Source organism: Megascapheus bottae, chromosome 26, assembly GCF_031878675.1.
Source record: "Megascapheus bottae isolate mThoBot1 chromosome 26, mThoBot2.hap1, whole genome shotgun sequence".
NCBI classification, from domain to species: Eukaryota; Metazoa; Chordata; class Mammalia; order Rodentia; family Geomyidae; genus Megascapheus; species Megascapheus bottae.
Window position 1 is genome coordinate 13747080 of NC_143534.1, and position 23163 is coordinate 13770242.

Sequence of the window (23163 nt, forward strand, 5' to 3'; positions counted from 1 at the left end):
TCTCATATGCAGATAAGACTGTCACAATGAAGGATAATGACTTGTACAATAACCATGAACTAATACAAAAAATAATAACAATAAAGACCCCAGTCAAGAGGCAGTACAATAGGATGAGAAGAAAACACCTGCTCTGTTGCACCAAAAAGTTTTTAGGTCTCCACTTGCCTGGAGTGGCACTGTGAGGCAGCAGGCAAGCCTGGATCTTACTTGGGAAGGGCCATGCATACTGAGCCCCTGCACTTTGTTGGGTTAGTGACTGGAGTTATTAATATCTCAAAAGACTATCTCATTAAATTACTTTCTTAATAAAAATTAGTTGTAAAGGCAGTTTTACTCTAATATTTTCATCCACGAATATAAAATAGCTTGATCAAGTTATGTCACTCTATAGTACTTTGTTAACTCATTTTGTCCTTTTTAGTTTCTTAGTGGGTTTCATCATGTTGTTTTCACACACATGCTATACTTCTTTACTATTTACCTCCCATTGGCTTCTACATTTCCTTCCTCATATCTACTAGTTCCCCCCGCCACAGTCCCACTTTTACAATTATGCCATATTTCTTAGGTCCAGATATTTGTCTTTTCTGTGCCTTGTGTACCTCACATAACACGATAATCTCTAATACCATTTGTCACTCTTCATAATTAAACTAGTTTACTTTAGTGTAAAGAAAGAATAACTCCTATACTTAATCATATTGGTTTTGCACCTTACTACACTCTGCTATTATTTAATGCCAATTTCAGCACCTGAACTGCAGTGTGACTTTGAAAATGGAATTTGTAACTGGGAACAAGGCACAGAAGATGACTTTGATTGGACCAGAAACCAGGGTTCAACTCCCACAATGAACACAGGGCCAATGAAGGATCATACTTTGGGCACCGCTAAAGGGCACTACCTCTACATAGAATCTTCAGAGCCACAGGATTTTCAGAACCGTGCTGCTCTCCTCAGCCCGATCCTGAATGCCACAGCGCCAAGGGGCTGCACCTTCCGCCTGTACTACCACATGTTTGGAAAGCACATTTACAGGCTGGCTGTGTACCAGAGAATCTGGAGCAATTCAAGGGGACAGCTGCTATGGCAGATATTTGGGGATCAAGGCAACAGATGGATAAGGAAACTTCTCAACATTTCCAGTGGACAGCCCTTTCAGGTATGGATAATGGATCTCAAAATGGGTGTATGAAATGCTTCAGAATGGCGGAAGGGTATGGAAGATCATTATATTCTTGAATGAAAAGTGAGTCCTTAAGAAACACATTTGTCACTTAATTAAGGGTGTGCCAAAGCTCTTTAATTTGTCTTATCCTTGATCAGCCTCAACAATGCCTGATTAGAATCTATAGACAAACACATACTTCTGTAATGATCTTCCAATTTTAAGTGCTTTTTCTATTGAAATGAAAATCAAGGGGGCAGGAGGAGTTTGGTTCAGCCTCTTGAGTTTCTGAGAAAAAGAAAGCAGACTCATACATCTGTGATTTTGAATACATTTGACATTTTAACTTTTTATAGATAAACAGCTGGAAATCAGGCAGAGAGCATGCATTACTAAAAGATCATTTGGATCCTGCTTCCCTGGGGAAAGAGCTCAAGTTTAAATCCAGGTCTCCTTACTTCTGACGGAATTTCTCTCTCTCTTTAATCGGTCTAAAGTTCACCTGTCTTATCCTAAAAGGCAGACTCTCAATAGCAAGTTCAAGTGCTTATGATTGTGTGTATGCATGTGTGTGTGTGCATGCTTGTGTGTGCATGTGGATGCACACACATGCATGGGGGAGGGGCGGTCCTAGGACTTGAACCCAGAATCTGGCTGCTATCCCTGAGCTTTAATTACCAGTTCAAGGCCAGTATTCTGCCACTTGAGCCACAGCTCCACTTCTGGCTTTTTAATAATTCATAGGAGATAAGCGTTTAACAGACTTCCCTGCCCAGGCTGGCAATGAACTGTTCTCAAATCACAGCCTCCTGAGTAGCTAGGATTCCAAGCATGAGCCATCGGCCAAGTTTTGTGTCTTTCTTTTTGTTGTTGTTTGTACCCTAAATTTCACCTGTCTCCTTCTAAAAGGCATACTTTCAGTAGCAAGTTCAAATGCTGATGGATGTGGCTTTTTACAGTAGTTTTATTTACTATTTTCTGGGCTTAGTTCTGGGCTCAGTGGCTCCCATCTATAATCCTAGTCACTTAAGAAGTGGACATCAAGAGATTGTCATTTCACATATAGCTCTGACAAGATGTTGATGAGACACTGATCTTGTCCAGTAAAACACTGTCATGGCACTACAGTTATTCTGGCTTTGATGTGTGTGTGTGTGTGTGTGTGTGTGTGTGCACTCACATTTATAATCTACCTAATTTTCAGCAATCTCTTGATATAAAATTTCCATTAAGTTTATAGAGATGAATCCTACAGGGGGCATCCCTTGTGTGTATTCCCTGCAGAAAATGTTTCTAAAGTTGTGCTGTAATAAAAGTGGCACCACATTGAATATTGTTAAGTTCAGCTCGCTTTCTTTGAAATTGATACATAAATGCTGGAAATATAAATTTTCAGTGTCATTTCATGTAACACATTCATTCAGGTGTGCATTAATTGGGTCATATTTGCAGTGGAACGTTTCCACTGGAGTCTGTTGGTTTAAATCATACGGTAAATGCACTCATAGTTTGTTCCTTGTTGAACTCTATCCTAATTTTTTCCTAGCACCATAAGTTTATCATTAGGCCTCTTGAACTGAATTCAAATATAGTTACCATTTATTATGTCACTTTCTCTGATGTAAACCATAAATCGAAAAGAGAAGAATCAAATGAAGCAACATAGTTTCAGCTAAGTGTGGTGGCATATACTTGTAATCCCAGCAGTGGGGGGAAAGTTGTAGCCAACCTAGGCTACATCCTAAGAACCTATATTAAACAAATAAACTTAAAAATTACCCTCCAAATAGGGAGTGTTATATGAACCAAAAGACAATACCATTACTTGAAATCATTACTGCAAGCTTCTAAAATTTAATATGATTGCTAAATGACAGAGTTTTGATTATGCAAGAAAAAATTCATTTTCTGCCAGTCCCGAGACTTGAGCTCAGGATTTGAATGCTGTTCCTTTTTTTTTTTTTTTAGCTTTTTGCTCAAGGCTGGTACTCTTCCCCTTGAGCCACGTCTGGCTTTTTGCTGAGTAATTGGAGATAAGAGTCACATGGCTTTTCTGCTCAGGCTGGCTTTAAACTTTGATCCTCAGATCTCAGCCTCTAGGGAAGCCAGGAAGACAGGTGTGAGCCACCAGCACCCAGCTAACAAGGGAATATTTCAAGGACCATTTTAACTGGAAATATAAAAGAACACTTTGAAATTAATATACAATTGTTTTAGTAACCAACTACTCACACCAAGAGGAGACTGAAGATGAGGTGTTGAAAGCCCAGCTGTGGCATGTGTTTGTCATTTGGGAATCTGCATACATCTCCTGAACATGTTGCTTTACAGAGTCATTAAATATATTTGTATATATGACATGAAGAAAGTAGCATCAAATCTGGGGGGCTTTGCTAAAATCTCCACTTTCAACCCAGTCTCTGAAATTAATCATAATCAGATAACCTATAGACATATAAACAACAGCAACAACAAAGCAATTTATTCCTCCTAGAGTTATTTTTCCCTTTCATGGACTTATGCTAAGCTGTGTCTTGGATGTTTTTCTCATTACTGGTCCACACTTGTTTTTAACCATGTGAAACTATCTAGACTTGCCTTTTCTCTGTTGTTGTTGTATTTTTAATCATATAACATACTGAATTAAATACTTTTGCTTGTTTATATCGATGATACCTGATTTTGGTTTTTATCTTCAGTGGAAAAAATCAATGGGTCATATAGCATTCATTAAGAAAAAGGCATGGAGGTGTTTTGTGACTCTTTGTCAGATGATTGCTTTATCGTGATTTATGCCCTCAACCTTTTTCTCATTCGGCAGAAAATACTGTGAGAACAAAGTGATCCATACCAATTTATGTTTCGAGGGCAATATCCTTCCAGAACTGTTTATGGAACATAACTCACTATAGATTAGGGATACATTCTTCTGTGAGGTAGCACATTGGTGATTGAGGATCATACTATTTTTAATGTTTTGTTTTTAGCAAAAATTCACTAATAGGATAAAGGAAAATCATCAGTAATTATTATTCTAGCCCTTCCCTAAATTTCAGAATTTGAAAGAAACTTAGTGATTCATTCATGACAAAATTATCCTCACATCAAATCTTCTACTTGGAACATCTATAGGTATTATTTTTCTAAAACTATTTTCAAAACAGCATTGGTATCTCTTGCCAAAATGAAATCTGATTTTAAGCTTTCCAAAAGTAGTTTCTTAGAACTGAATTCAAGCTATTGTGTTCTAAGTATTTTATTTTGAACATCTATTCCAGCTTGCTTTATGATGTCATTATATGGATTGGAAACATAATCGTTTATTGAGACCATCTTGAATTTTAAAAATTGCACTTCAGAATTATTAAGCTTATTTTGTACTTCCCTAAGAGTTATATTTTACATTTTTTTGGTACAAAGCCTTCTGCAAACAGGAGGGAAAAAACCATAACATAAAGGTATGTTACTTTGAAGTGGCTGAAGTTGAAGATGTTTATTGATCCCTGAACTAGTATCCAGAAGGATGGGGAATAAAGAAGTAAGATGAAGGAAAGCCCACAGATATAATTAAAAAAAACTCAGTCCACTGAACTTCTGACTTCTGATCCATCGGGAAATAATAATGCTGAACCTAAAATCTCTACTTATTCTGACTATCTTGCAATTGAATTATTTTTCTCTCAATATCTATGAACTTCTATGGATACAGTTCCTTTGCTTGTTGGTATGGTTTAAATGCATTCGTCATATTCATGATGGAACTTAATTGTCCCCCTGATATTAAGAAGTGGTAAGTCATATAGACTCCAATCTCATGAAAGTATTAATATCCTGATCAAAGGAAAAGGATGATTATTTTGAGGGTGGTTTTATTTAAAACTTTTTTCTACACACACACACACACACACACACACACACACACTTGTTCTCTCACTCCTGCTTTCTCCCTGTTGCAAAGGGTGAAAAAAATATATCTCTATTGTAAGCTGCTAAACCTGTTGCATACTGTTATATCACAGGAAACAGATTAAGATACATGTTAATAAAATTGGAGATACTTTTTTTAAAGTTAGGCTATTTTTTGGCCAGTCCTAGGGCTTGAACTCAGGGTCTGAGCACTGTCCTTGGGCTTTCTCAAGGCTAGATTTCCACCACTGACCCATACATAGCACCACTTCCAGCTTTTTCTGTATTTGTGGTACCGAGGAATCGAATCTGGGTCTTTGTGTATGGTAGGCAATCACTCAACCACTAAGCCAAACTCAGGGACAAGTTAGGCTATTTAAAATGAGAAGTACACTGGAATATTTGAAGTGAGCACTAGGATACATAAGCCCATCTTTCTAGGAATAAACGATTTCTATATTTCTGTGACTCCAGATTCACGGTTTGAGTCACAGATGCATATATGCAAATACATGCTACGATTGTCATCAATGCACACTAGTTGTATGACTGTAGTTTGGTACTAAAGAAATGACTTGCACATGTCCTTCCTACAGTTGCTACAATCTGTACAGAACCAACCTTGACCCACTGTGTGCCTGGATGTTCTTCATCTAAATGATAACAGTGCCTTAAAGAAATGAAAACCTAGAGAACAAGTAGACTCTGTACGAAGACAGAACTTTCTTTTCCTTTATCAACATAATGCTTGATAGTTTTGGCCCCTACCACACTATAGCATCCCCTATGTGACAGTCCCCTGCCTTTCCCTTTTTCATTTGATTTCCTTTAACATTTAGTCCATTCCCTGTCTTGACTCTGCCCTCTGCCGCCATATAGAGCAGCAGCACCTATAGTCTTGGAGTTGCCCCTGGTCATGTGACTTATCAGTGTCGGCAGGGGAGTGGTCTATGGGTGAGTAGCATTTTCTCTACATGAACTGTATGCAGTTCAGGGTTACCATTTGTTATGTCATGTTCATATTTGAAGTATAAGCTTATATCACTACTATTATTTGTGTGATTTTCTTACTTAAAAAGGCGTAGTACTACTATTTTGTCATGCTGACATCTAAGTAAAGCTTATGGTAAAGTTGTTTTCTGTCACCACTAGAATGAAGAGCACCTGACGTGAGCGTTCAGAAGAAATTTAGTGGAATGGTGATGTTAGGGCCCAGAGAAATGAATCTGTGGCTCGTACTTCCTTACTCTAGTTTACAATGTCCTAGCAGTAAATAGTTTCTTTAAGAAGCCGGTCCCTCTCCCAAAACTTCAAGTAATAGCACCTTATCTTGGAAATTTTGCCATTTCCAGGAGGTTTAATGGTTTTCTTTACATCCCTAGTGCTGGGGATGAGAAAGAATCATTCCATTCATTGAACTGAAATTTTCAATTAACAAATGAACTACTTTCTAAAATCTTGAAAACATTTAACCTTTCAGAATTACTGGGAAACAAATAGTCTTCTACTAACTTCTAATATACTGACTTTCTGTTTTTCTAGATATGTGTTGAGATGAAAAGTTGATTTTATATTTAGTGCAAAGCATAGTATAGGGTAATGGAAAATGTTAATGAAAAATGAGGATAACTCTAAGATTAATTTCCTTCTACTTGAAGCACTGGATTAAAGTGAATTCATTTATATAAGCATGACCTGTGGAATTTATGCTACAATTTTAATTTACTTCTTTTCTGTATTGGGGCTTGAACTTGGGTCTTATGCTTTCCCTCAGCCGTTTTGCTCATGGCTTGTGCTTTACAACACCTCCACTTCCAGCTTTTTTGGTGGTTAGTTTTTTGGTGGTTAGAGTCTCATAGACTTGTCTGTTCAAGCGGGCTTTGAACCTCAGTTCTCAGATCTCAGTCTTCTGAATAAGTAGGGTTATTAATGTGAGCCCCTGGTTCCTGGCCCAATTTGTTTCTTTACTGAGGAGATTGCCTTTGTAATGAGTTTTCCTTTTAGCTTAACTTAGTCTTTTTTCCCCTCTTTCTTTTTGAGGCAAGGTTTTTCTGTGTAACACAGGCTGATCTAAATCCATTCTCTCCTTGTCTTTGCCTCACAAATGCTGGGACACTAGATTGGGCTCACATGGGTACTTTAAGGTCCTTAACATTCATGGGTTTCTTATTTGTTGTCATCCTTGCTTTCAATTTGTATTGGCAGTAATAGATTAAAACTCAAGGCTTCATGCTTGTAAGTCACGTACTCTTTGCACTGAGGCATGCTTCTGACTGTGCCCCTCTCTGGTTAGTTTTGAGATAGGATCCAACTTCCTGTCCAGGCACATGCAAGATCCAATTGTTTGGACTTCTTGTTACAGGTAAAATAACAGGTACATGATATTGTATCTGGCTCTTGGTTGAGAAGGGATCTCTTAAACTTTCTGACTTGAAATCATGAACCTCTGAATCTTAGCCTCCTCAGTAACTTGGATTACAGGCATGGACCCCTGACTAGTAACTGACTTGTTTTCCTTTTTGATAGGTGATATTTATGTTGTTAGAATAAGAAATATAGGAAATATTTGCCCAAAGAATCATGTATGGAAGATTTGGTCCCTGACAGAAGCAGTTTTCAGAGGTAGAACTTTAATACGATCACAAGAGCTCTGATTTCCTAAATGGGTGAATTCAATAATGGATTCATAATGTGATGGCATTATTGGGAGGTAATGGAAAAAATGTGTCACTGGTAAATGCCTTGGAAGGATGTCTTCTCTCTCCTGTGCCTTCCCCTGTCTTTCTTTGTTTGATCCATGTCATGGTATAAGCTCCTCTGCACTACCACATGCTCAATTCCACTTGATCAGCCTTGCTTATGTCCAATGGAATCGAACCATGAAACCTCTGAAACTATGGGTCAAAGTAAATCTTTCCTCCTTTAAGGTATTTGTAACAGTTTATTTCATCACAGAAATATCAACAAGTTTGGTATTTTGTGATCTTCATGTAATTTCCCCACTTGTATTTCTAAATATTCTGGGATGTCACATAGGAAGGTGGAAATCACATTAGGCCAGGAATTAGAATATTTAAGGTTCTAAGGTTTACATTTTTCCACTAAGGGATGTAATCATATTACAAATATTAATTAATTTTCTGGTCAGTTGATTCCTCTTCATAAAAGTAGTGTGAAGGGCAGGCCTGGTGGTATATACCTGTAATACCAGGATTGAGAAGAGTGCAGCAGGAAGCTAGAGTTCAAAGTGAGCCTGTGTTGCATAGGAACACCCTACATTCATACAAATATTAAAAATATTTGCAAACATTTTTAAATCTTACTACACATGTTTTGCCTTTTTATAAGCTTAACCTATGAGTATGACTAAGATAATATTTATTACATTAAATAGATTTTGTGTTTCAAAAACCTAACTAGGTGCTTATGAAAATTGGAGGATTTATGATATTCCTGACACATTTTTCAGTATTAGAATGGAGTCATGCACCAAGTTCTCAAATTTTCTTCAGTGATTAGAAAATCTTTAGGGAAGGAAATATGCTTTTTAAAGAACCAATTTTAAACCAGTTCAGTCTCATTATTCAATATTGAGTGGTCTGTGAAGTACTTTCACATTTTAAAACAATTTATTAAAAAAAATCAAAGGTTGTAAAAGGACCTTTTAATTGTGTTGCAGGTTCTGACCATGAAAGACTTTCAATTTATACTAGACTTCTACACACTTGTCCTTTCAAGTGCGGGGAAGCAAATATTTTAGGCTCCACAGGCCGTAGGACCTCTACCACAACTCCTCAGCTTTGTCATGAAAAAGTAACCCAGGGAATATTGGGAAAAATCAACAAAATTCAGTATGACTGTTTTCTCAATTTACATAGAAGAGTAGCTTTGTTTCATAAGGCTTCCAATTAAAATATTTTTAAAAAATGACAAGTTTTCTGATGTCTACCCTTTATAAGCAACCACTGTGGATTCCATAGACCATTATGTGCTCTCAGCATCATAAAAGAAATAGGGATTTCTCCACTGTTCTTGACCTTTCAAAGGGTATGTGATCCTTAGGCAAGACTCTTGTCATTCTTGTGCACATGGGCTTTTAAGAGTTTCCCAGTAGTAATTCATGCATAACTTTTCAACATTCCTAAGCATCCGGTTAGACTATCAACATTGCCTCCTGATGAGGAACTAGTATAAGTATTCAGATACATTCATAATTGTATTTTCATTTACTACAAGTTTGAATTCTTGATTTATACTTAGTTTCTAGAGAAACTTTCTAGGTCATAGGAAACCAAACAAAGAACCTACTATATAACGGTTCCTGAACAGAGGCTGGTATGAAACCCTCCTGCTTTTTTCCTTATGCTGGGAATACCTGAGTGAAAGAAAGAATCTCTAAATGTAATTGAATTGACTTTTCTGACCCAAATGCTTTAATAGGATTTCTGCTTTAAGGTACTGCTTGAGACTAATTTATCCTTTTGAATAGAAGCCTGGGGAAGTGGCTGGATACCCAAGAATAAAAGCAGGAGAAAAGAAAAGAAAAGAAAACTCATTCTTATCTTGTGTCAGGTGAATTTTAGGTGACTGTGTTTGAATGTATTTCCCAGGAAAGATTAGGGCAATCTGTTGTCCAGCAGGGCTATTGAATCCTGCAAATAGAGAAAATTTGAACCTCAATTTTTTGTTTTCAGGAAGTGCAGTATACTAAATCTCAAAGACCAAAGACAAATACTTCAGTTTTGGTTTTGTTTGTGCCAAACTAGGGCTGGTGAGTTTGCAAATCACAACCATTAGCAATAGCTTTATTTACAGAGGGAAGTTCACTCAGCTCCATAAGAAGAGGTGACTGTATCCAGGATGTCTCTTCTTTTCCTTTTTCCCCCCTTATTTTGGGCTTTGATCCTGGTATAAAGGAATTCTATGCTGCTGTCAGAAAGAATGATATCGCCACATTTATTAGGAAATGAAAAAATTAAAAAAAACATATTAAGTGAAGTAAGCCAGACTCAAAGAAACATAGGCTCAATGATTTCCCTCATTTGTCATAATCAGTAGAAACCTGAGCTCTCCAAGCAGAGATTTACAATAGAACAAAACCTAGATACATAAGGCCATATAGTATGACACTAAATGAAAGGACTTCCAGGATATAGAAACAAAAGCCATATAATGAGTGATTGTTGTCCTTAATGTACTATGTATCTCTCATCTCTTTTGCTGTCCCTTGGTTATCTCATATTGTTAAAGTATTTCACCTGGTTATCTGATTTATTGTATATATGCGTAGTTAGTTATTTGAAATTGGATAGGGAAGGGGGAAAACAAGATGAGGGGCAGGGGTGGGGGGAAGGAAATGTGGACCCAGACATGAGAAAGGGTATCAATGTTTGTGAAGTAATTAATCTTCTATCTGGTGAATATAATGTAACCCTTCTATTAATTACAATAAAAATACATGAAAAAAAGAATTCCAACACATATGTTTATGAGAAGGGCTGCTACCTAGTTTGGTGAAATTTCCAAGAAGTTTTAATCAAAACTTTGAGCAAGTATGTAAGCAAGACAATTTAATTTGCACAGCCAGTTTAGACAAGGTATCCAATCTTTCATACTTGAAATACAGAAATGTAGTCATGTGTATGCAATAAATGAATTAGCTATTTCCAAAGAAAAGTTTTAAAAAAGACTTTTTTTTTAATGAGAGAATACTCACTCTTGCTATCTACTTCAGTTCACAAACTCAGGAAAAGACAATGTGTGTGGAAGGAGATTAAGAAAAGAAGGCAAGGCTTGGTTGTATACATATACAATTCCAGCTGCTTGGGAGGAAGAGGAAAGAGAAATAGAAATCCAGGGCTAGCTAGAGAAAATTAGTGAGAACTTACGTCAAATGCAAAGTAAAATACACTGAGCTAGAGGCTTGGTTTAAGTGGTAGACATCTAGCAACTACAGGCTTTGAGTTGTTTCCAGTACTGAAGGAAACAAGAGCTTTATCTTGTGTGATTGTTGTTCTTAATGTTGCTCTTTTGTTGCCCTTTGGTTAATCTTATATTGTTACTATATCTGACTTTGTTAACTGGTATATTGTATATATGTTTATTTGACTATTTGAAATAGGAAAGGGAAGGAGAGAAAACAAGATGATTGGGAGGGGTGGGGGAGAGAAATGTGGAAAAATATAATAAGGGGTATCAATGTGTGAGAAGGAATGCACCTACTATCTGGTGAATGTAACTGTAACCCCTCTATATATTACAATAAAAATAAACAAATAGAAAAATAAAAAATAATAAACACCAACAATGACCAAAATTGAAGTTTCATAAAAATATTTTCATAATATATTAAGAAATTAGATGTTAATGAAATATCAAATGCTCAAACATAACTTTGGTTGGAAGGGTACAAGACAGTAAATTTTTAGTCTATAACTAAAATCAAAGCAATTAGTAAGAGCTTAGTTACTATGTCATAGATCTACAAAATTTTCAAATACTCCCATGTGATATTCTCGTAGCTTTATGAACTTCTAAGGTCTGTTATATATTTTAGCCTTATCTAAGATAGCATGTACACTAAATCAAGGAATTTGATGACTTAGATATTTCCCCTTAAGCTATATTATAATGTAGTTTTTACATTCATGCTAATGATCAAAATACCCTCCAGTGCCACTTTGAGAATCAATGATTTGTCAGGCACTAAAGTGTTTCCACCTGTGAATAACAGAAACACAGAAGGTAATTTTTAAATCAGATTTCATCAAAGTAAGTTTTTCACAGCAATTGTCAAGAAGCTAGGATTCTGATAATAGTGAATATATTAAAAAAAAAACACCCGGGACAGAACATCCTCTTCTGCATGAATATTCAAATACGATCATGTGAAGAGTCTTAAAGACACAGGAAAAGGTGACAGATACAGAAGTTGTTATATTGCTAATATGACATGACCCAGTCAATGTTGACCCTGATTCAATGTTACAGTTGTGTGGAGAGATAACAAATATTTAAGTACAGAGCACTATCTGAGATATTTTTGTGCTATTTGGATAAGTTCCTTAGTAATTTAATTCTGTAATCCGCAAAAAAAAAATGAACTTTAGAAGTCTGGTGAAAACAAAAAGAAAACTGAAAAAAAAATCAGGCATAAGAGCTGAAAATAATCAATCATAGGTATTTGTTTAAAGGTTTTAGCATCATTTTATTATAGATCTATGTGTGAGTAATTTAACCTCTTGTTTCCTTTTTTTTAATATTTGTATTGTAATTAATAAAAGGGTTACATGATATTTGCCAGATAGAAGGTGCATTAATTCCCATACATTGATACGCTTTCACATGTCTTGGTCCCCATTACCCTCCCCCCCACCCCATCTTGATTTTCCCCGCTTCCCTATCCAATTTCAAATAACCAAATACAAATATATCCAATATATCAGATAACAAAGTGAGAAACTGTAACAACTTTGTCACCCTGCACTAGAATTAACTCCAAATGGATCAAAGACCTGGAGGTAAAAGCTGACACACTGAAAACTTTACAAGAAGGAATAGAAGATACACTAGGCCTCCTTGGCACAGGTCGAAACTTTCTTAATAAGGACCAAGAATCACAACAAATCAGAGAAAGGCTGGATAAGTGGGACTGCATTAAACTGCAGAGCTTTTGTATGGCAAAGGACATAGCTAGTAAATTAATTAGGAAGCCTACAGAACGGGAGAAGATCTTCACCAACCATACAACAGACAAAGGCCTCATATCTAAAATATATCAACAGCTCAAAAAATTGAATCACTCCAAAACTAATTTCCAAATAACAACCATCCCATTAAAAAATGGGCCAAAGACTTAAAGAGAGTCTTCTCTGAAGAAGAAACAAAAATGGCCTATAGACACATGAAGAAATGCTCCACATCTCTGGTCATAAAAGAAATGCAAATCAAAACAACTCTAAGATTCCACCTCACTCCAGTTAGAATGGCCAGCATCAGGAAAACAATAACAGATACTGGAGGGGATGTGGCCAGGAGGGATCACTACTACACTGTTGGTGGGAGTGCAAACTCATTCAACCCCTTTGGAAAGCAGTATGGCAGTTCCTCAAAAGACTAAACATAGAGCTCCCCTATAACCCAGCAATTCCACTACTTGGCATTTACCCAATCATCCAGAAACTAGGGCCTACTAAATCCACTAGCACAACAATGTTCATTGCAGCACTATTCACCATAGCAAAGATATGGAACCAACCTAGATGTCCCTCAGTTGATGAGTGGATCAACAAGATGTGGTATTTGTACACAATAGAATTCTATGCTGCTGTCAGAAAAAACGACATCACCCCATTTGTTAGGAAATGAAAAGACTTAGAAAAAACCATATTAAGTGAAGTAAGCCAGACTCAAAGGAACTTAGGCTCAATGGTTTCCCTCATTTGTCATAATCAGTAGAAACCTTGGGCTCTACTAGCAGAGATTTGCAATAGTGCAAACCCTAGATACATAAGGCCATATAGTATGAAGCTAATTGAAAGGACCTCTAGGATATTGAAGCAAAAGCCATATAATGAGTGATTGTTGTCCTTAATGTACTATGTTATCTCGCATCTCTTAAGCTCTTGTTTTCTTTGGTACTTGGGGATGATCCCAAGACCCCTCTCTTTTTTTAAAATTTTATTGTTGGGATAATGTATAAAGGGGTTACAGTTACATTTTCCAGGTAGTAGTTGCATTACTTCTCACACATTGATACCCTTTCTTATGTTTTTGTCCACATTTTCCTCCCACTACCCCTCCCTATTATCTTGTTTTTCCCCCTTCCCTTTCCCAAGACATCTCTCCTAAGTGTTCTAATATCCCGGCCCATTCCCAGGTCAATTGCTTTTAGTTAATTTTTCTGACAGGATCTAGTGCCATCTTTGTTTGGGCTGACTTTAATCCTCATGTCTCTACTTTCAATAGCTATTTAAATGTTCTATGTTTCACTTACGTACAAAATAAGGATTTGAGTTCATAAATCCTTCATATTTAGTACTTAATTGATTAGAAATATTGTTAGGTATCATGATGCATGCCTGTGATCCCAGGAACTTGAAAGGCAGAGGTAGGAGGATGGAGGGTTTGTAGTCAGCCTGGGCTACAGACCTAGAATTTTAAAAATGTTTGAGGGCCGGGAGTTTGGCCTAGTGGTTAAAGTGCTTGCCTAGCATGCATGAAGACCCGGGTTCGATTCCTCGGTACCACATACATAGAAAAAAGCCAGAAGTGGTGCTGAGGCTCAAGTGGTAGAGCTCTAAGTCTTGAGAAAGTCCAAGGACAGTGCTCAGGCCCTGAGCTCAAGCCCAGGACTGGCAAAAAAATAAAAAAATAAATAAATAAAATAAAAATGTTTGAAACTATTATGCATATGCATATTTATGCAAGTTTTATTATTATAAACAGAAAGTTGTACTATTTCAGATAAAAAATGAAACAATACTTGATAAATAGCCAGAGACTGCAAGACAAATAATCAATGGAATACAAACAAAACATGGAAGAAAGAAAAGCAACATACTACCTAAAATTTAACCAATCACAGAAGTTAAAGTGAAATGCAAGATCAAGATTATGTGATGATGGGAAAGTCAGGAAGCTTCTAAGTACAAATAGAAGTATGTTTTGTTAAATTTTGGCATTGTGTGAAAAAAAAGAAGACAAATGAACATATTTACATATTTTACATTGCTTGTAGTGATCATTTTCATCACGCTCAGCTCACAGAGGATCCTTTATTGCCTTATTAGTTACATCTGTACCCTCAATCGAAAATGGATACTCATTTTTCCTTAAAATTGCAAGTGATTGCAGTGTATGGGTCACTATGCCAGAAGCTGTGTACCTCCTTCTTCTTGCTGTCTTTTGGAAGTACTGGACTGAACTCAGGTCCTTAAATGTACTTGTATTCTAGTGCCTAAACCATGTAATCCTGAGCTTTTAGTTAGTTTCTTTTTTTTTTTTAGATAGAGTCTCATGCTTTTACATTGGCTGTCCTCTGACCCAACCCAGCTAATTCTGTCTTGGGCGTGGCAAGGACTGCAGACATGTATCACTATGCACAGCATATTTCTTTTTTAATTAAAGTCATCTTTTTATATTATGTTGACCAGTTTTCTCTTTCAGTACTTTAACTGTACTTGTACTACAGTTTCACTTTTATTATCCATGTGTGTATCTGGATTCTTGTAGTTTAGAAATAGCTTTTATGGTCCATGTTTAATGATAAATACTATGTCATATCTGCTATTATAACTGAGTTACTCCAGTGATTCTAATCAATTCTGTGTATGCAATATGGCCCAAAATGGAGATAGAATCATAAAATCTGTCAGAGCAAATCTGATATTTATTTCATAGAGAGTGGTTTTAGGATTATATAAACAATACTAAAGATAATTTAAAGTCTTTTTATGTTGTAATCAGTAGATTTTTGTCCCAAGTATTAGCCTAGGAAGTTTGAAATTGTAAGCCAAATTTTGAGGAGCTCACAAGAGTAGTACATAAAAGGATAAATTATTGGAGAGTTGTCTGGGTGTGTTTATAGAAATTGAATATATGAGCTTTTAGTCAACTCAGGCAGAGAGACCGAGACAGAGACAGAGAGAGATGAGACAGAGAGACAGAGAGAGAGAGTGCGCTCCTATCATGCTTCTCATTTTGCTTCTGCATTTTTATTATAGAGAAGCCAAATGTAAAACAAATGGACACCATTACAAAGGCAAAACTACACATATTTGTTCTTTAGAGAATAATTAGTAGACAGCAAGGAGTGGTATTTCATCACTGAACTAAAAATTAGAATAAAATGCTTGAGACTACTTACTATGTGTTAGCTGTCAAATGTTATGCATCGTTGGGCAAATGAGAAAAATTGTGAGATGAATTATTTGAAATACTGATGATTTATGGTAATCTGCATAGAGTACATGCCTCTTATTTGTTCATCAACATGGAATTGACATTGGCACCTGTCATCTTATTTAGCTTCTAAGCTCAATGTAGTTCAAGAAGTACACACTGTTGGGTAGTCAACAGAAACACTGGAGGAGAGATTATTTGCAACTGTGTTCATCAGCTGTCTTCATTATGATAAAATCCCTGAAATAGCCTAAAAAATTTAAGTGTCTGTTTTGGCTTATACCTTCAGAGGTTTCCATCACCAGGTGACACAGTGCATCATGATGGGAATAATGGCAGGTGAAGAGTGTTTACTTTATGCAGCTATAAAGCAGAGAGGAGAGGAGGAGACAACAGTTCAATAATCGACTTCCTCCAACTAAGCCCAGCCTCCAAATCAGTTGGCCTGCCTCCCAGAAGTTCCATCAACTCCAATAGTGTCACAGGCAGGGGACCAAGACTTAAACTATTGGCATTTTGGAGGTTTTTGAACTACTCAGGAATCTGAGTAGCTAGGATTGCAGGCATGAGCTACCAGTGCCTGGCTTTTTCTACATTTTTTTCAGTCATTATAGAGGGGGAAAAAGACATTTTCATTTGTACTGATTGATTATTAGCCCAAAGACATTTTCCTGAATAAGTAGCACAAAGTGTGTTTTAGGCAATATCTGTATTTGTCCATTGGTCATATGCTTAAATCTTTCTTAAGCTCATCAATTCACTTAAGTGAAATCATTAAGGAAATTCTAGTAGTTCTTATCAAAAGATAGGAAGTTTGGGGGAGATTGCAAAAATTTGTAGTCATAAATGTGATCTTTAAAAACTCTGTCCTTGTGGCTTGGTGCCAGTGGTTCATAACTGTAATCCCAGCTACTCACAAGGCTGAGATATGAAGATTGCAACTTAAAGCCAGTCTGGGCAGAAAAGTCCCCGTGACATTCTTATCTTCAGTTAGTCACTGAAAGCTTAGAAGTGGCACTGTGGCTCTAACTGATAGAGTACTAGCCTGGAGAAACAAGCTCAGAGATAGCATACGTAGGCCTTGAGATTCAAGCCCTACAATTGAATAAATAAAACAAAACAAACTACTCTGTCCTTGAACTAGGACATGAATAAATAATGTATGAATAAATAATGTATGTCACTATAATATATGTCTTATAGATGTCTTATATATGTCTTATATATGTCTTATAGGATAGAATTTTTTAAATGAAACAAAATTTCAACTCCAATATGTAGCATTTGTGAAGAAAAAATGAAATTGGAAACTTATGTACTTATAATACTAGAAATGTTTTATAACTTTGAGTTTGTTAGAAGTTTTTTATTATTAAATTATGGCAGGATGCCTGGCAAGTATGCAACACATTTGCATAAGTATTGAAATAATTCATCATGATTGATTCTATTATAGTAAATCTTGGCTGTAGTCACAATCTGTTGTATACTATTGTGGTTTGTTGGTCTTTCATGTTTTATTGGGGGTTGGTGGAATTGCAGCTCCAGTAACAGCACCAACGTCATCTGAGTTCATTGTGATTAATGTATCCCAAGGAGATCTAATAAGGATTATCCAATTTCATGAAGTGTTACTGAAAAAGTCTGTCTGAGAACTATGAGAGTCCTTGAAAATATGTCCCTGCAATCAATTCTGGGGGCAAATTGTATTTCTGGAATTAAGAGAGTTTTGAACATGGAAGTATAGATGGATAGATGGATGGATAGATAGATAGATGGATATATATAGATAGATAGATAGATAGATAGATAGATACACACATACATATATAAATATATATGCATATACACACATACATAGATACATAGACAAGAATAGAGATTAGAGGACAATAAATAGCCTTCAAATACTTAGGGCTCAGAAGAAGTCATAGGAAAGTAGCTATATTTTGATATGCTGAAATCTCAAATTGTTGAATCTTCTCTAAAATGGAATGAGCCCCAATGTTGTACTGGACCATTAATTGTGCTACCAGTTACTAGAAGAATTCAAGGAGAGACAAGAGAACCTTTTTGGTGACTATTACAAAGTATTTTTTTTCCAAAGAATTGAAAGATTATGTTTTTTTTCCAATCACAAGTTTCCATAATGAAATTTGCTTCATAACAACTGTCTTATGTTTTCCTCAGATTTTGGTAGAAGCTTCGGTGGGAGATGGTTTCACTGGAGACATTGCAATCGATGATTTGTCATTTCTAGACTGCACACTCTACCCCGGTAAGACACACATTGTTGTTTACTTATAAATACTGTCAAGGAAATCAATATGTCCACTTATTAATATCCTAACATGTTTTCAGTTCTATTGTTTTTCATTTCCATTAACCCTGGAATTATTGTCTTAAATCTTCACTAGTAATATAATTGAAAGTTTGTTGTGCTTGACCAGTGTCTCTCCATTTCACATCAACTTAATTTGTAATAGAGGACATATACATCACAACAACAATAAACATAAAGTGGCCTAGATGGCTCATGCCTTTAATCCTAACTACTCAAGAGGCTGAGATCTGAGGATTGCCATTCAAAGACAGCCCTATGGAATAATGATGCATAATCTTTCTAGTTCCATTCAACATAGTATCGGAATCTCTACTTGGAATGATAAATCAAGAAAGAAAATAGTTTCCAAGTTAGAAGAAAAAAATATCCACATTTGAAGATGTGACCTCAAGGCCCTGAATTTGCTAGTCCAGTTCTCTGCCACTTGAAACATGCCCCTTCTCTTTTGCTTTTTAGACTATTCTCAGGTATTTTCTTTCCTCAGCTATTTTAGGTATCCTGGTAAGTAGTGCCACTGTATCAGGCTTCTTTCATTGAGTCAGACCATTGCAAGACTTTATTTTCACAGTCAGATTTGAAACCCAAATCCTCGGTCTCAGCCTCCTCTGGCACTGAGATGACAGGCACAAGTCCCCTTGTCCAGTTATTGGTTGAAATGGGAATCTGTGGACTTGTAGTCTGGTTTGGACTCAAACCTCAATTCTTTCCATTTAAGCCTCTTTAGTACCTAGAACTGCAAGCATGAGCCACTACCACACATTCAAGTAAAAAGGATATTTTAAAGTGCTGATTTTTTTTATTATACACACAAACACAAATTAAAATACTGCATGATATGTGTCATACAGCTGTATCATACATAGTGTTATAAATCATATCCACAGAGTAACTATGTTGTAGGTAAAACCTTATCTTCTCTAATATAGACCTAACAAAGTTACTTTAATATTACCATAGTGAATGTATTTCTTTTTTATCTTGAGGTTTAAATGATTGTATTAAATGCTATAGGAAATATATATCTTATTGTTCTGGAGCCATAGATCTACTTGCATTTTCAGTCCTCTTATGATTCTGTTAAAACCTCAACTAGACCTTTAGGATTTCAGATTAAATGTATTTCTTCACACCAGAAATCACAGAATAACATAGAGAGAGACAGAATTACTATGCCTGTTAGGTGCTTACCTCACATTATTGTCTTAAATTGATTAAAAAAATTATCAAGGGTTAAATGTATTGGCTATTTTCATATAATTATCAATATGAGAATGGCTGCAGAGAGAAAAGGCTGTAGAAAACAAGCTAGAAAATCAGTTCTATCAAATAAAAGATTATATTTTTGTAGCAAGAAGCTTATCCTGTTTGACGCTGTTACTCCACAGAGCCTGCAGTAAGAGCACGGCATCCATCTGGAGCTTGAACATCAATTTGGGAAGTCCTGCCTGTGACAGATGTGCAGGTGGCTGGTTTTCCCTGTGGGTTGGGGATGTGGAAGGACATCAGATCAAGCCAGACTAATCTCTGCTTCTTCTAGATTCCAAACTCTTACACTGAAATAAAACTTTTCTCTGAAATGGTGTTTGGAGATGAGGCCTTTGGGAGGTAGATGGAGTTAGATTAAATCATAAGATCATTCCTCTATGATAAGGACAATATCTTTATAAAATGAGTAAAAGGAGATTATTGTCTTTTTGTGAAGCTCCTATAGACATAGGAAGAAAATTCTCACTCCTGAGAGGAAATAACAAGAGCTGGGGAACTGTTGTTCCTCTACTTGACACTTCACTATGAACTTAACACATTCAAGACAATGTCATACTGGTGAGAAAAGCCAGGAAATAGATCAATGGACCAGAATAGAGAGTGAAGAAATAGAGTCCCATATATGTATCTAGGTGATCTGGACAAAAGAACAAAGGTAAAGCAAGAGGAAAAAGAGACTTTTCAACAAATGGCTGGGCAACAATTGGACATTCCATGTGAAAAATGAATCCAGACACAGCTCCTTCCAACTGTAATAAATTTAACTTAAAATGGGTCTAATAGACTAAAAGGTAAAACACTACTATGAATCTCCCTGAGAACAATATGAGAGAAAATCTCATTGACCTAGCACCAGAAAATAATTTTATATGCGACACGGAAAGCAGTGCCAGCAACATAAAAAAAAAATACCTTCTTTTTTCCAGTCTTGAACTCAGTGCCTGAGTACTGTCCTTGGGCTTTCTCAAGGCTAGCACTATACCATTTAAGGAATAGCACCACTTCTTTTTTTTTCTATGTGTGTGGTACCAAGGAATTGAATCCAGGTCTTACTATAAAAGTGAAAAATATGTATATGAAGATATATTCAGCATTGAATTTTTTTAGCTTTTTTTTTTCATTTTTATTTTCTGCTAGTCCCACGGCTTGAACTCAGGGCCCGAGCACTGTCTTTGGGCTTTTTCAAGGCCTAGTACTCTACCATTTGAGTCACAGCACCACTTGTGGCTTTTTTTTTCTATATTTATAGTTTCAAGGAATTGAACCCGGATCTTGGTAAATGCTAGGCAAACACTCTTACAGTAGGCCAAAACTGCTGGCCCTACATTATATTGTTATTAAGGAACTGAAAATTAGAAAACCAGTAAACTATACTACATATAATTTAAAATGACCAAAATTCAAAATGCTGACACTACAAATCTTAGCAAGGATAAGTGTTCCCATTTATTGCAGTTAAGAGTGAAATGGAGGAATGTTCCATGGATTACTAGTTTCTCCAGAGCTTTTAACATAAAGGGGTGTTGGATCTTGTCAAATGCCTTTTCCGCGTCTATTGAGAAAATCATGTGATTTTTACGAGAAACCCACTGCTAGTATTACACTTAATGGTGAAAATCTAAAGCCATTCCCTCTAAAATCAGGAATGAGACAAGGATGCCCACTATCTCCACTACTCTTTAACATAGTACTAGAATTCCTAGACAGCGCAATAAGGCAAGAAGCAAGCATAAAGGGGATCCAAGTAGGGAAAGAGGAAGTAAAACTATCCCTCTTTGCAGATGACATGATTCTGTATTTAAAGAATTCTATAGACTCTACTCCCAAGCTCCTTGAGCTGATTCAAAACTTTGGAAGGGTAGCAGGCTATAAAATTAACCCTCAAAAATCAACTGCCTTCCTCTACGCCAACAGTGAGAGGAACGAGGCAATAATCAGGAAAGCAACTCCTTTCACAATAGCCTCAAAGAAAATAAAGTACCTAGGAATTACCTTAACTAAGAATGTAAAGGACCTTTTTGATGAAAACTTTAAAACCCTAAAAAAGGAAATTAAAGCAGAACTAAGGAAATGGAAAAACCTCCCATGCTCCTGGATTGGAAGAATCAACATTGTGAAAATGACAATCTTGCCAAGGGCTATCTACAAATTCAACGCAATACCCATCAATATCCCAATGGCATTCTTTAAAGAAATAGAAGAGGCAATCCAAAATTTCATATGGAATAATAAAAGACCCCGTATAGCTAAAACACTTCTTAGCAGAAAGAACAGCGCTGGAGGAATTTCAATTCCAGACTTTAGACTCTATTACACGGCTATAATTCTCAAAACAGCTTGGTACTGGCACAAGAACAGGCCTGAAGACCAATGGAATAGAACTGAGGACCCAGATATTAAACCACAGACCAATGGCCACCTAATCTTTGACAAGGGAGCCAAAAAAATAGAATGGAAGAAAGACAGCCTCTTCAACAAGTTGTGCTGGCAGAACTGGCTAAGCACCTGCAGAAAACTAAAGTTGGATCCTTCTTTGTCACCTTGCACTAGAATTAACTCCAAATGGATCAAAGACCTGGAGGTAAAAGCTGACACACTGAAAACTTTACAAGAAGGAATAGGAGATACACTAGGTCTCCTTGGCACAGGTCGAAACTTCCTTAATAAGGATCAAGAATCACAACAAATCAGAGAGGCTGGATATGTGGGACTGCATTAAACTGCAGAGCTTTTGTATGGCAAAGGACATAGCTAGTAAATTAATTAGGAAGCCTACAGAGTGGGAGAAGATCTTCACCAACCAAACAACGGACAAAGGCCTCATATCTAAAATATATCAACAGCTCAAAAAATTGAATCACTCCAAAACTAATCTCCAAAGTAACAACCATCCCATTAAAAAATGGGCCAAAGACTTAAAGAGAGTCTTCTCTGAACAAAAAACAAAAATGGCCTATAGACACATGAAGAAATGCTCCACATCTCTGGTCATAAAAGAAATGCAAATCAAAACAACTCTAAGATTCTACCTCACTCCAGTTAGAATGGCCGCATCAGGAAAACAAATAATAACAGATGCTGGAGGGGATGTGGCCAGGAGGGATCACTACTACACTGTTGGTAGGAGTGCAAACTCATTCAACCACTATGGAAAGCAGTATGGCAGTGCCTCAGAAGGCTAAACATAGAACTCCCCTATAACCCATCAATTCCACTACTTGGTATTTACCCAACCACCCAGAATCTACTGCATACTAAATCCACTAGCACAACAATGTTCATTGCAGCATTATTCACCATAGCAAAGATATGGAACCAACCTAGATGTCCCTCAGTTGATGAGTGGATCAACAAGATGTGGTATTTGTACACAATGGAATTCTATGCTGCTCTCAGAAAGAATGACATTCCCCCTTTGTTAGGAAATGGAAAGACTTAGAAAAAATCATATTAAGTGAAGTAAGCCAGACTCAAAGGAACTTAGGCTCAATGGTTTCCCTCATTTGTCATAATCAGTAGAAACCTTGGGCTCTACTAGCAGAGATCTGCAATAGAGCAAAACCTTGATACATA

At 36.5% G+C, this 23163-nt stretch overlaps 1 protein-coding gene across 5 annotated transcripts in view; it reads left to right on the forward strand.

The window, feature by feature from the left end:
- Positions 1 to 23163, forward strand: part of Malrd1 (MAM and LDL receptor class A domain containing 1) — a 361316-nt gene that overhangs the window by 110308 nt on the left and 227845 nt on the right. For all 5 annotated transcript variants that reach the window (XM_090318992.1, XM_090318991.1, XM_090318993.1 and 2 more), the window contains 2 exons: positions 754 to 1166; positions 18171 to 18258. In XM_090318992.1, coding sequence (XP_090175118.1) covers positions 754 to 1166; positions 18171 to 18258 — 501 coding nt within the window. The remainder of the gene's footprint in view (positions 1 to 753; positions 1167 to 18170; positions 18259 to 23163) is intronic.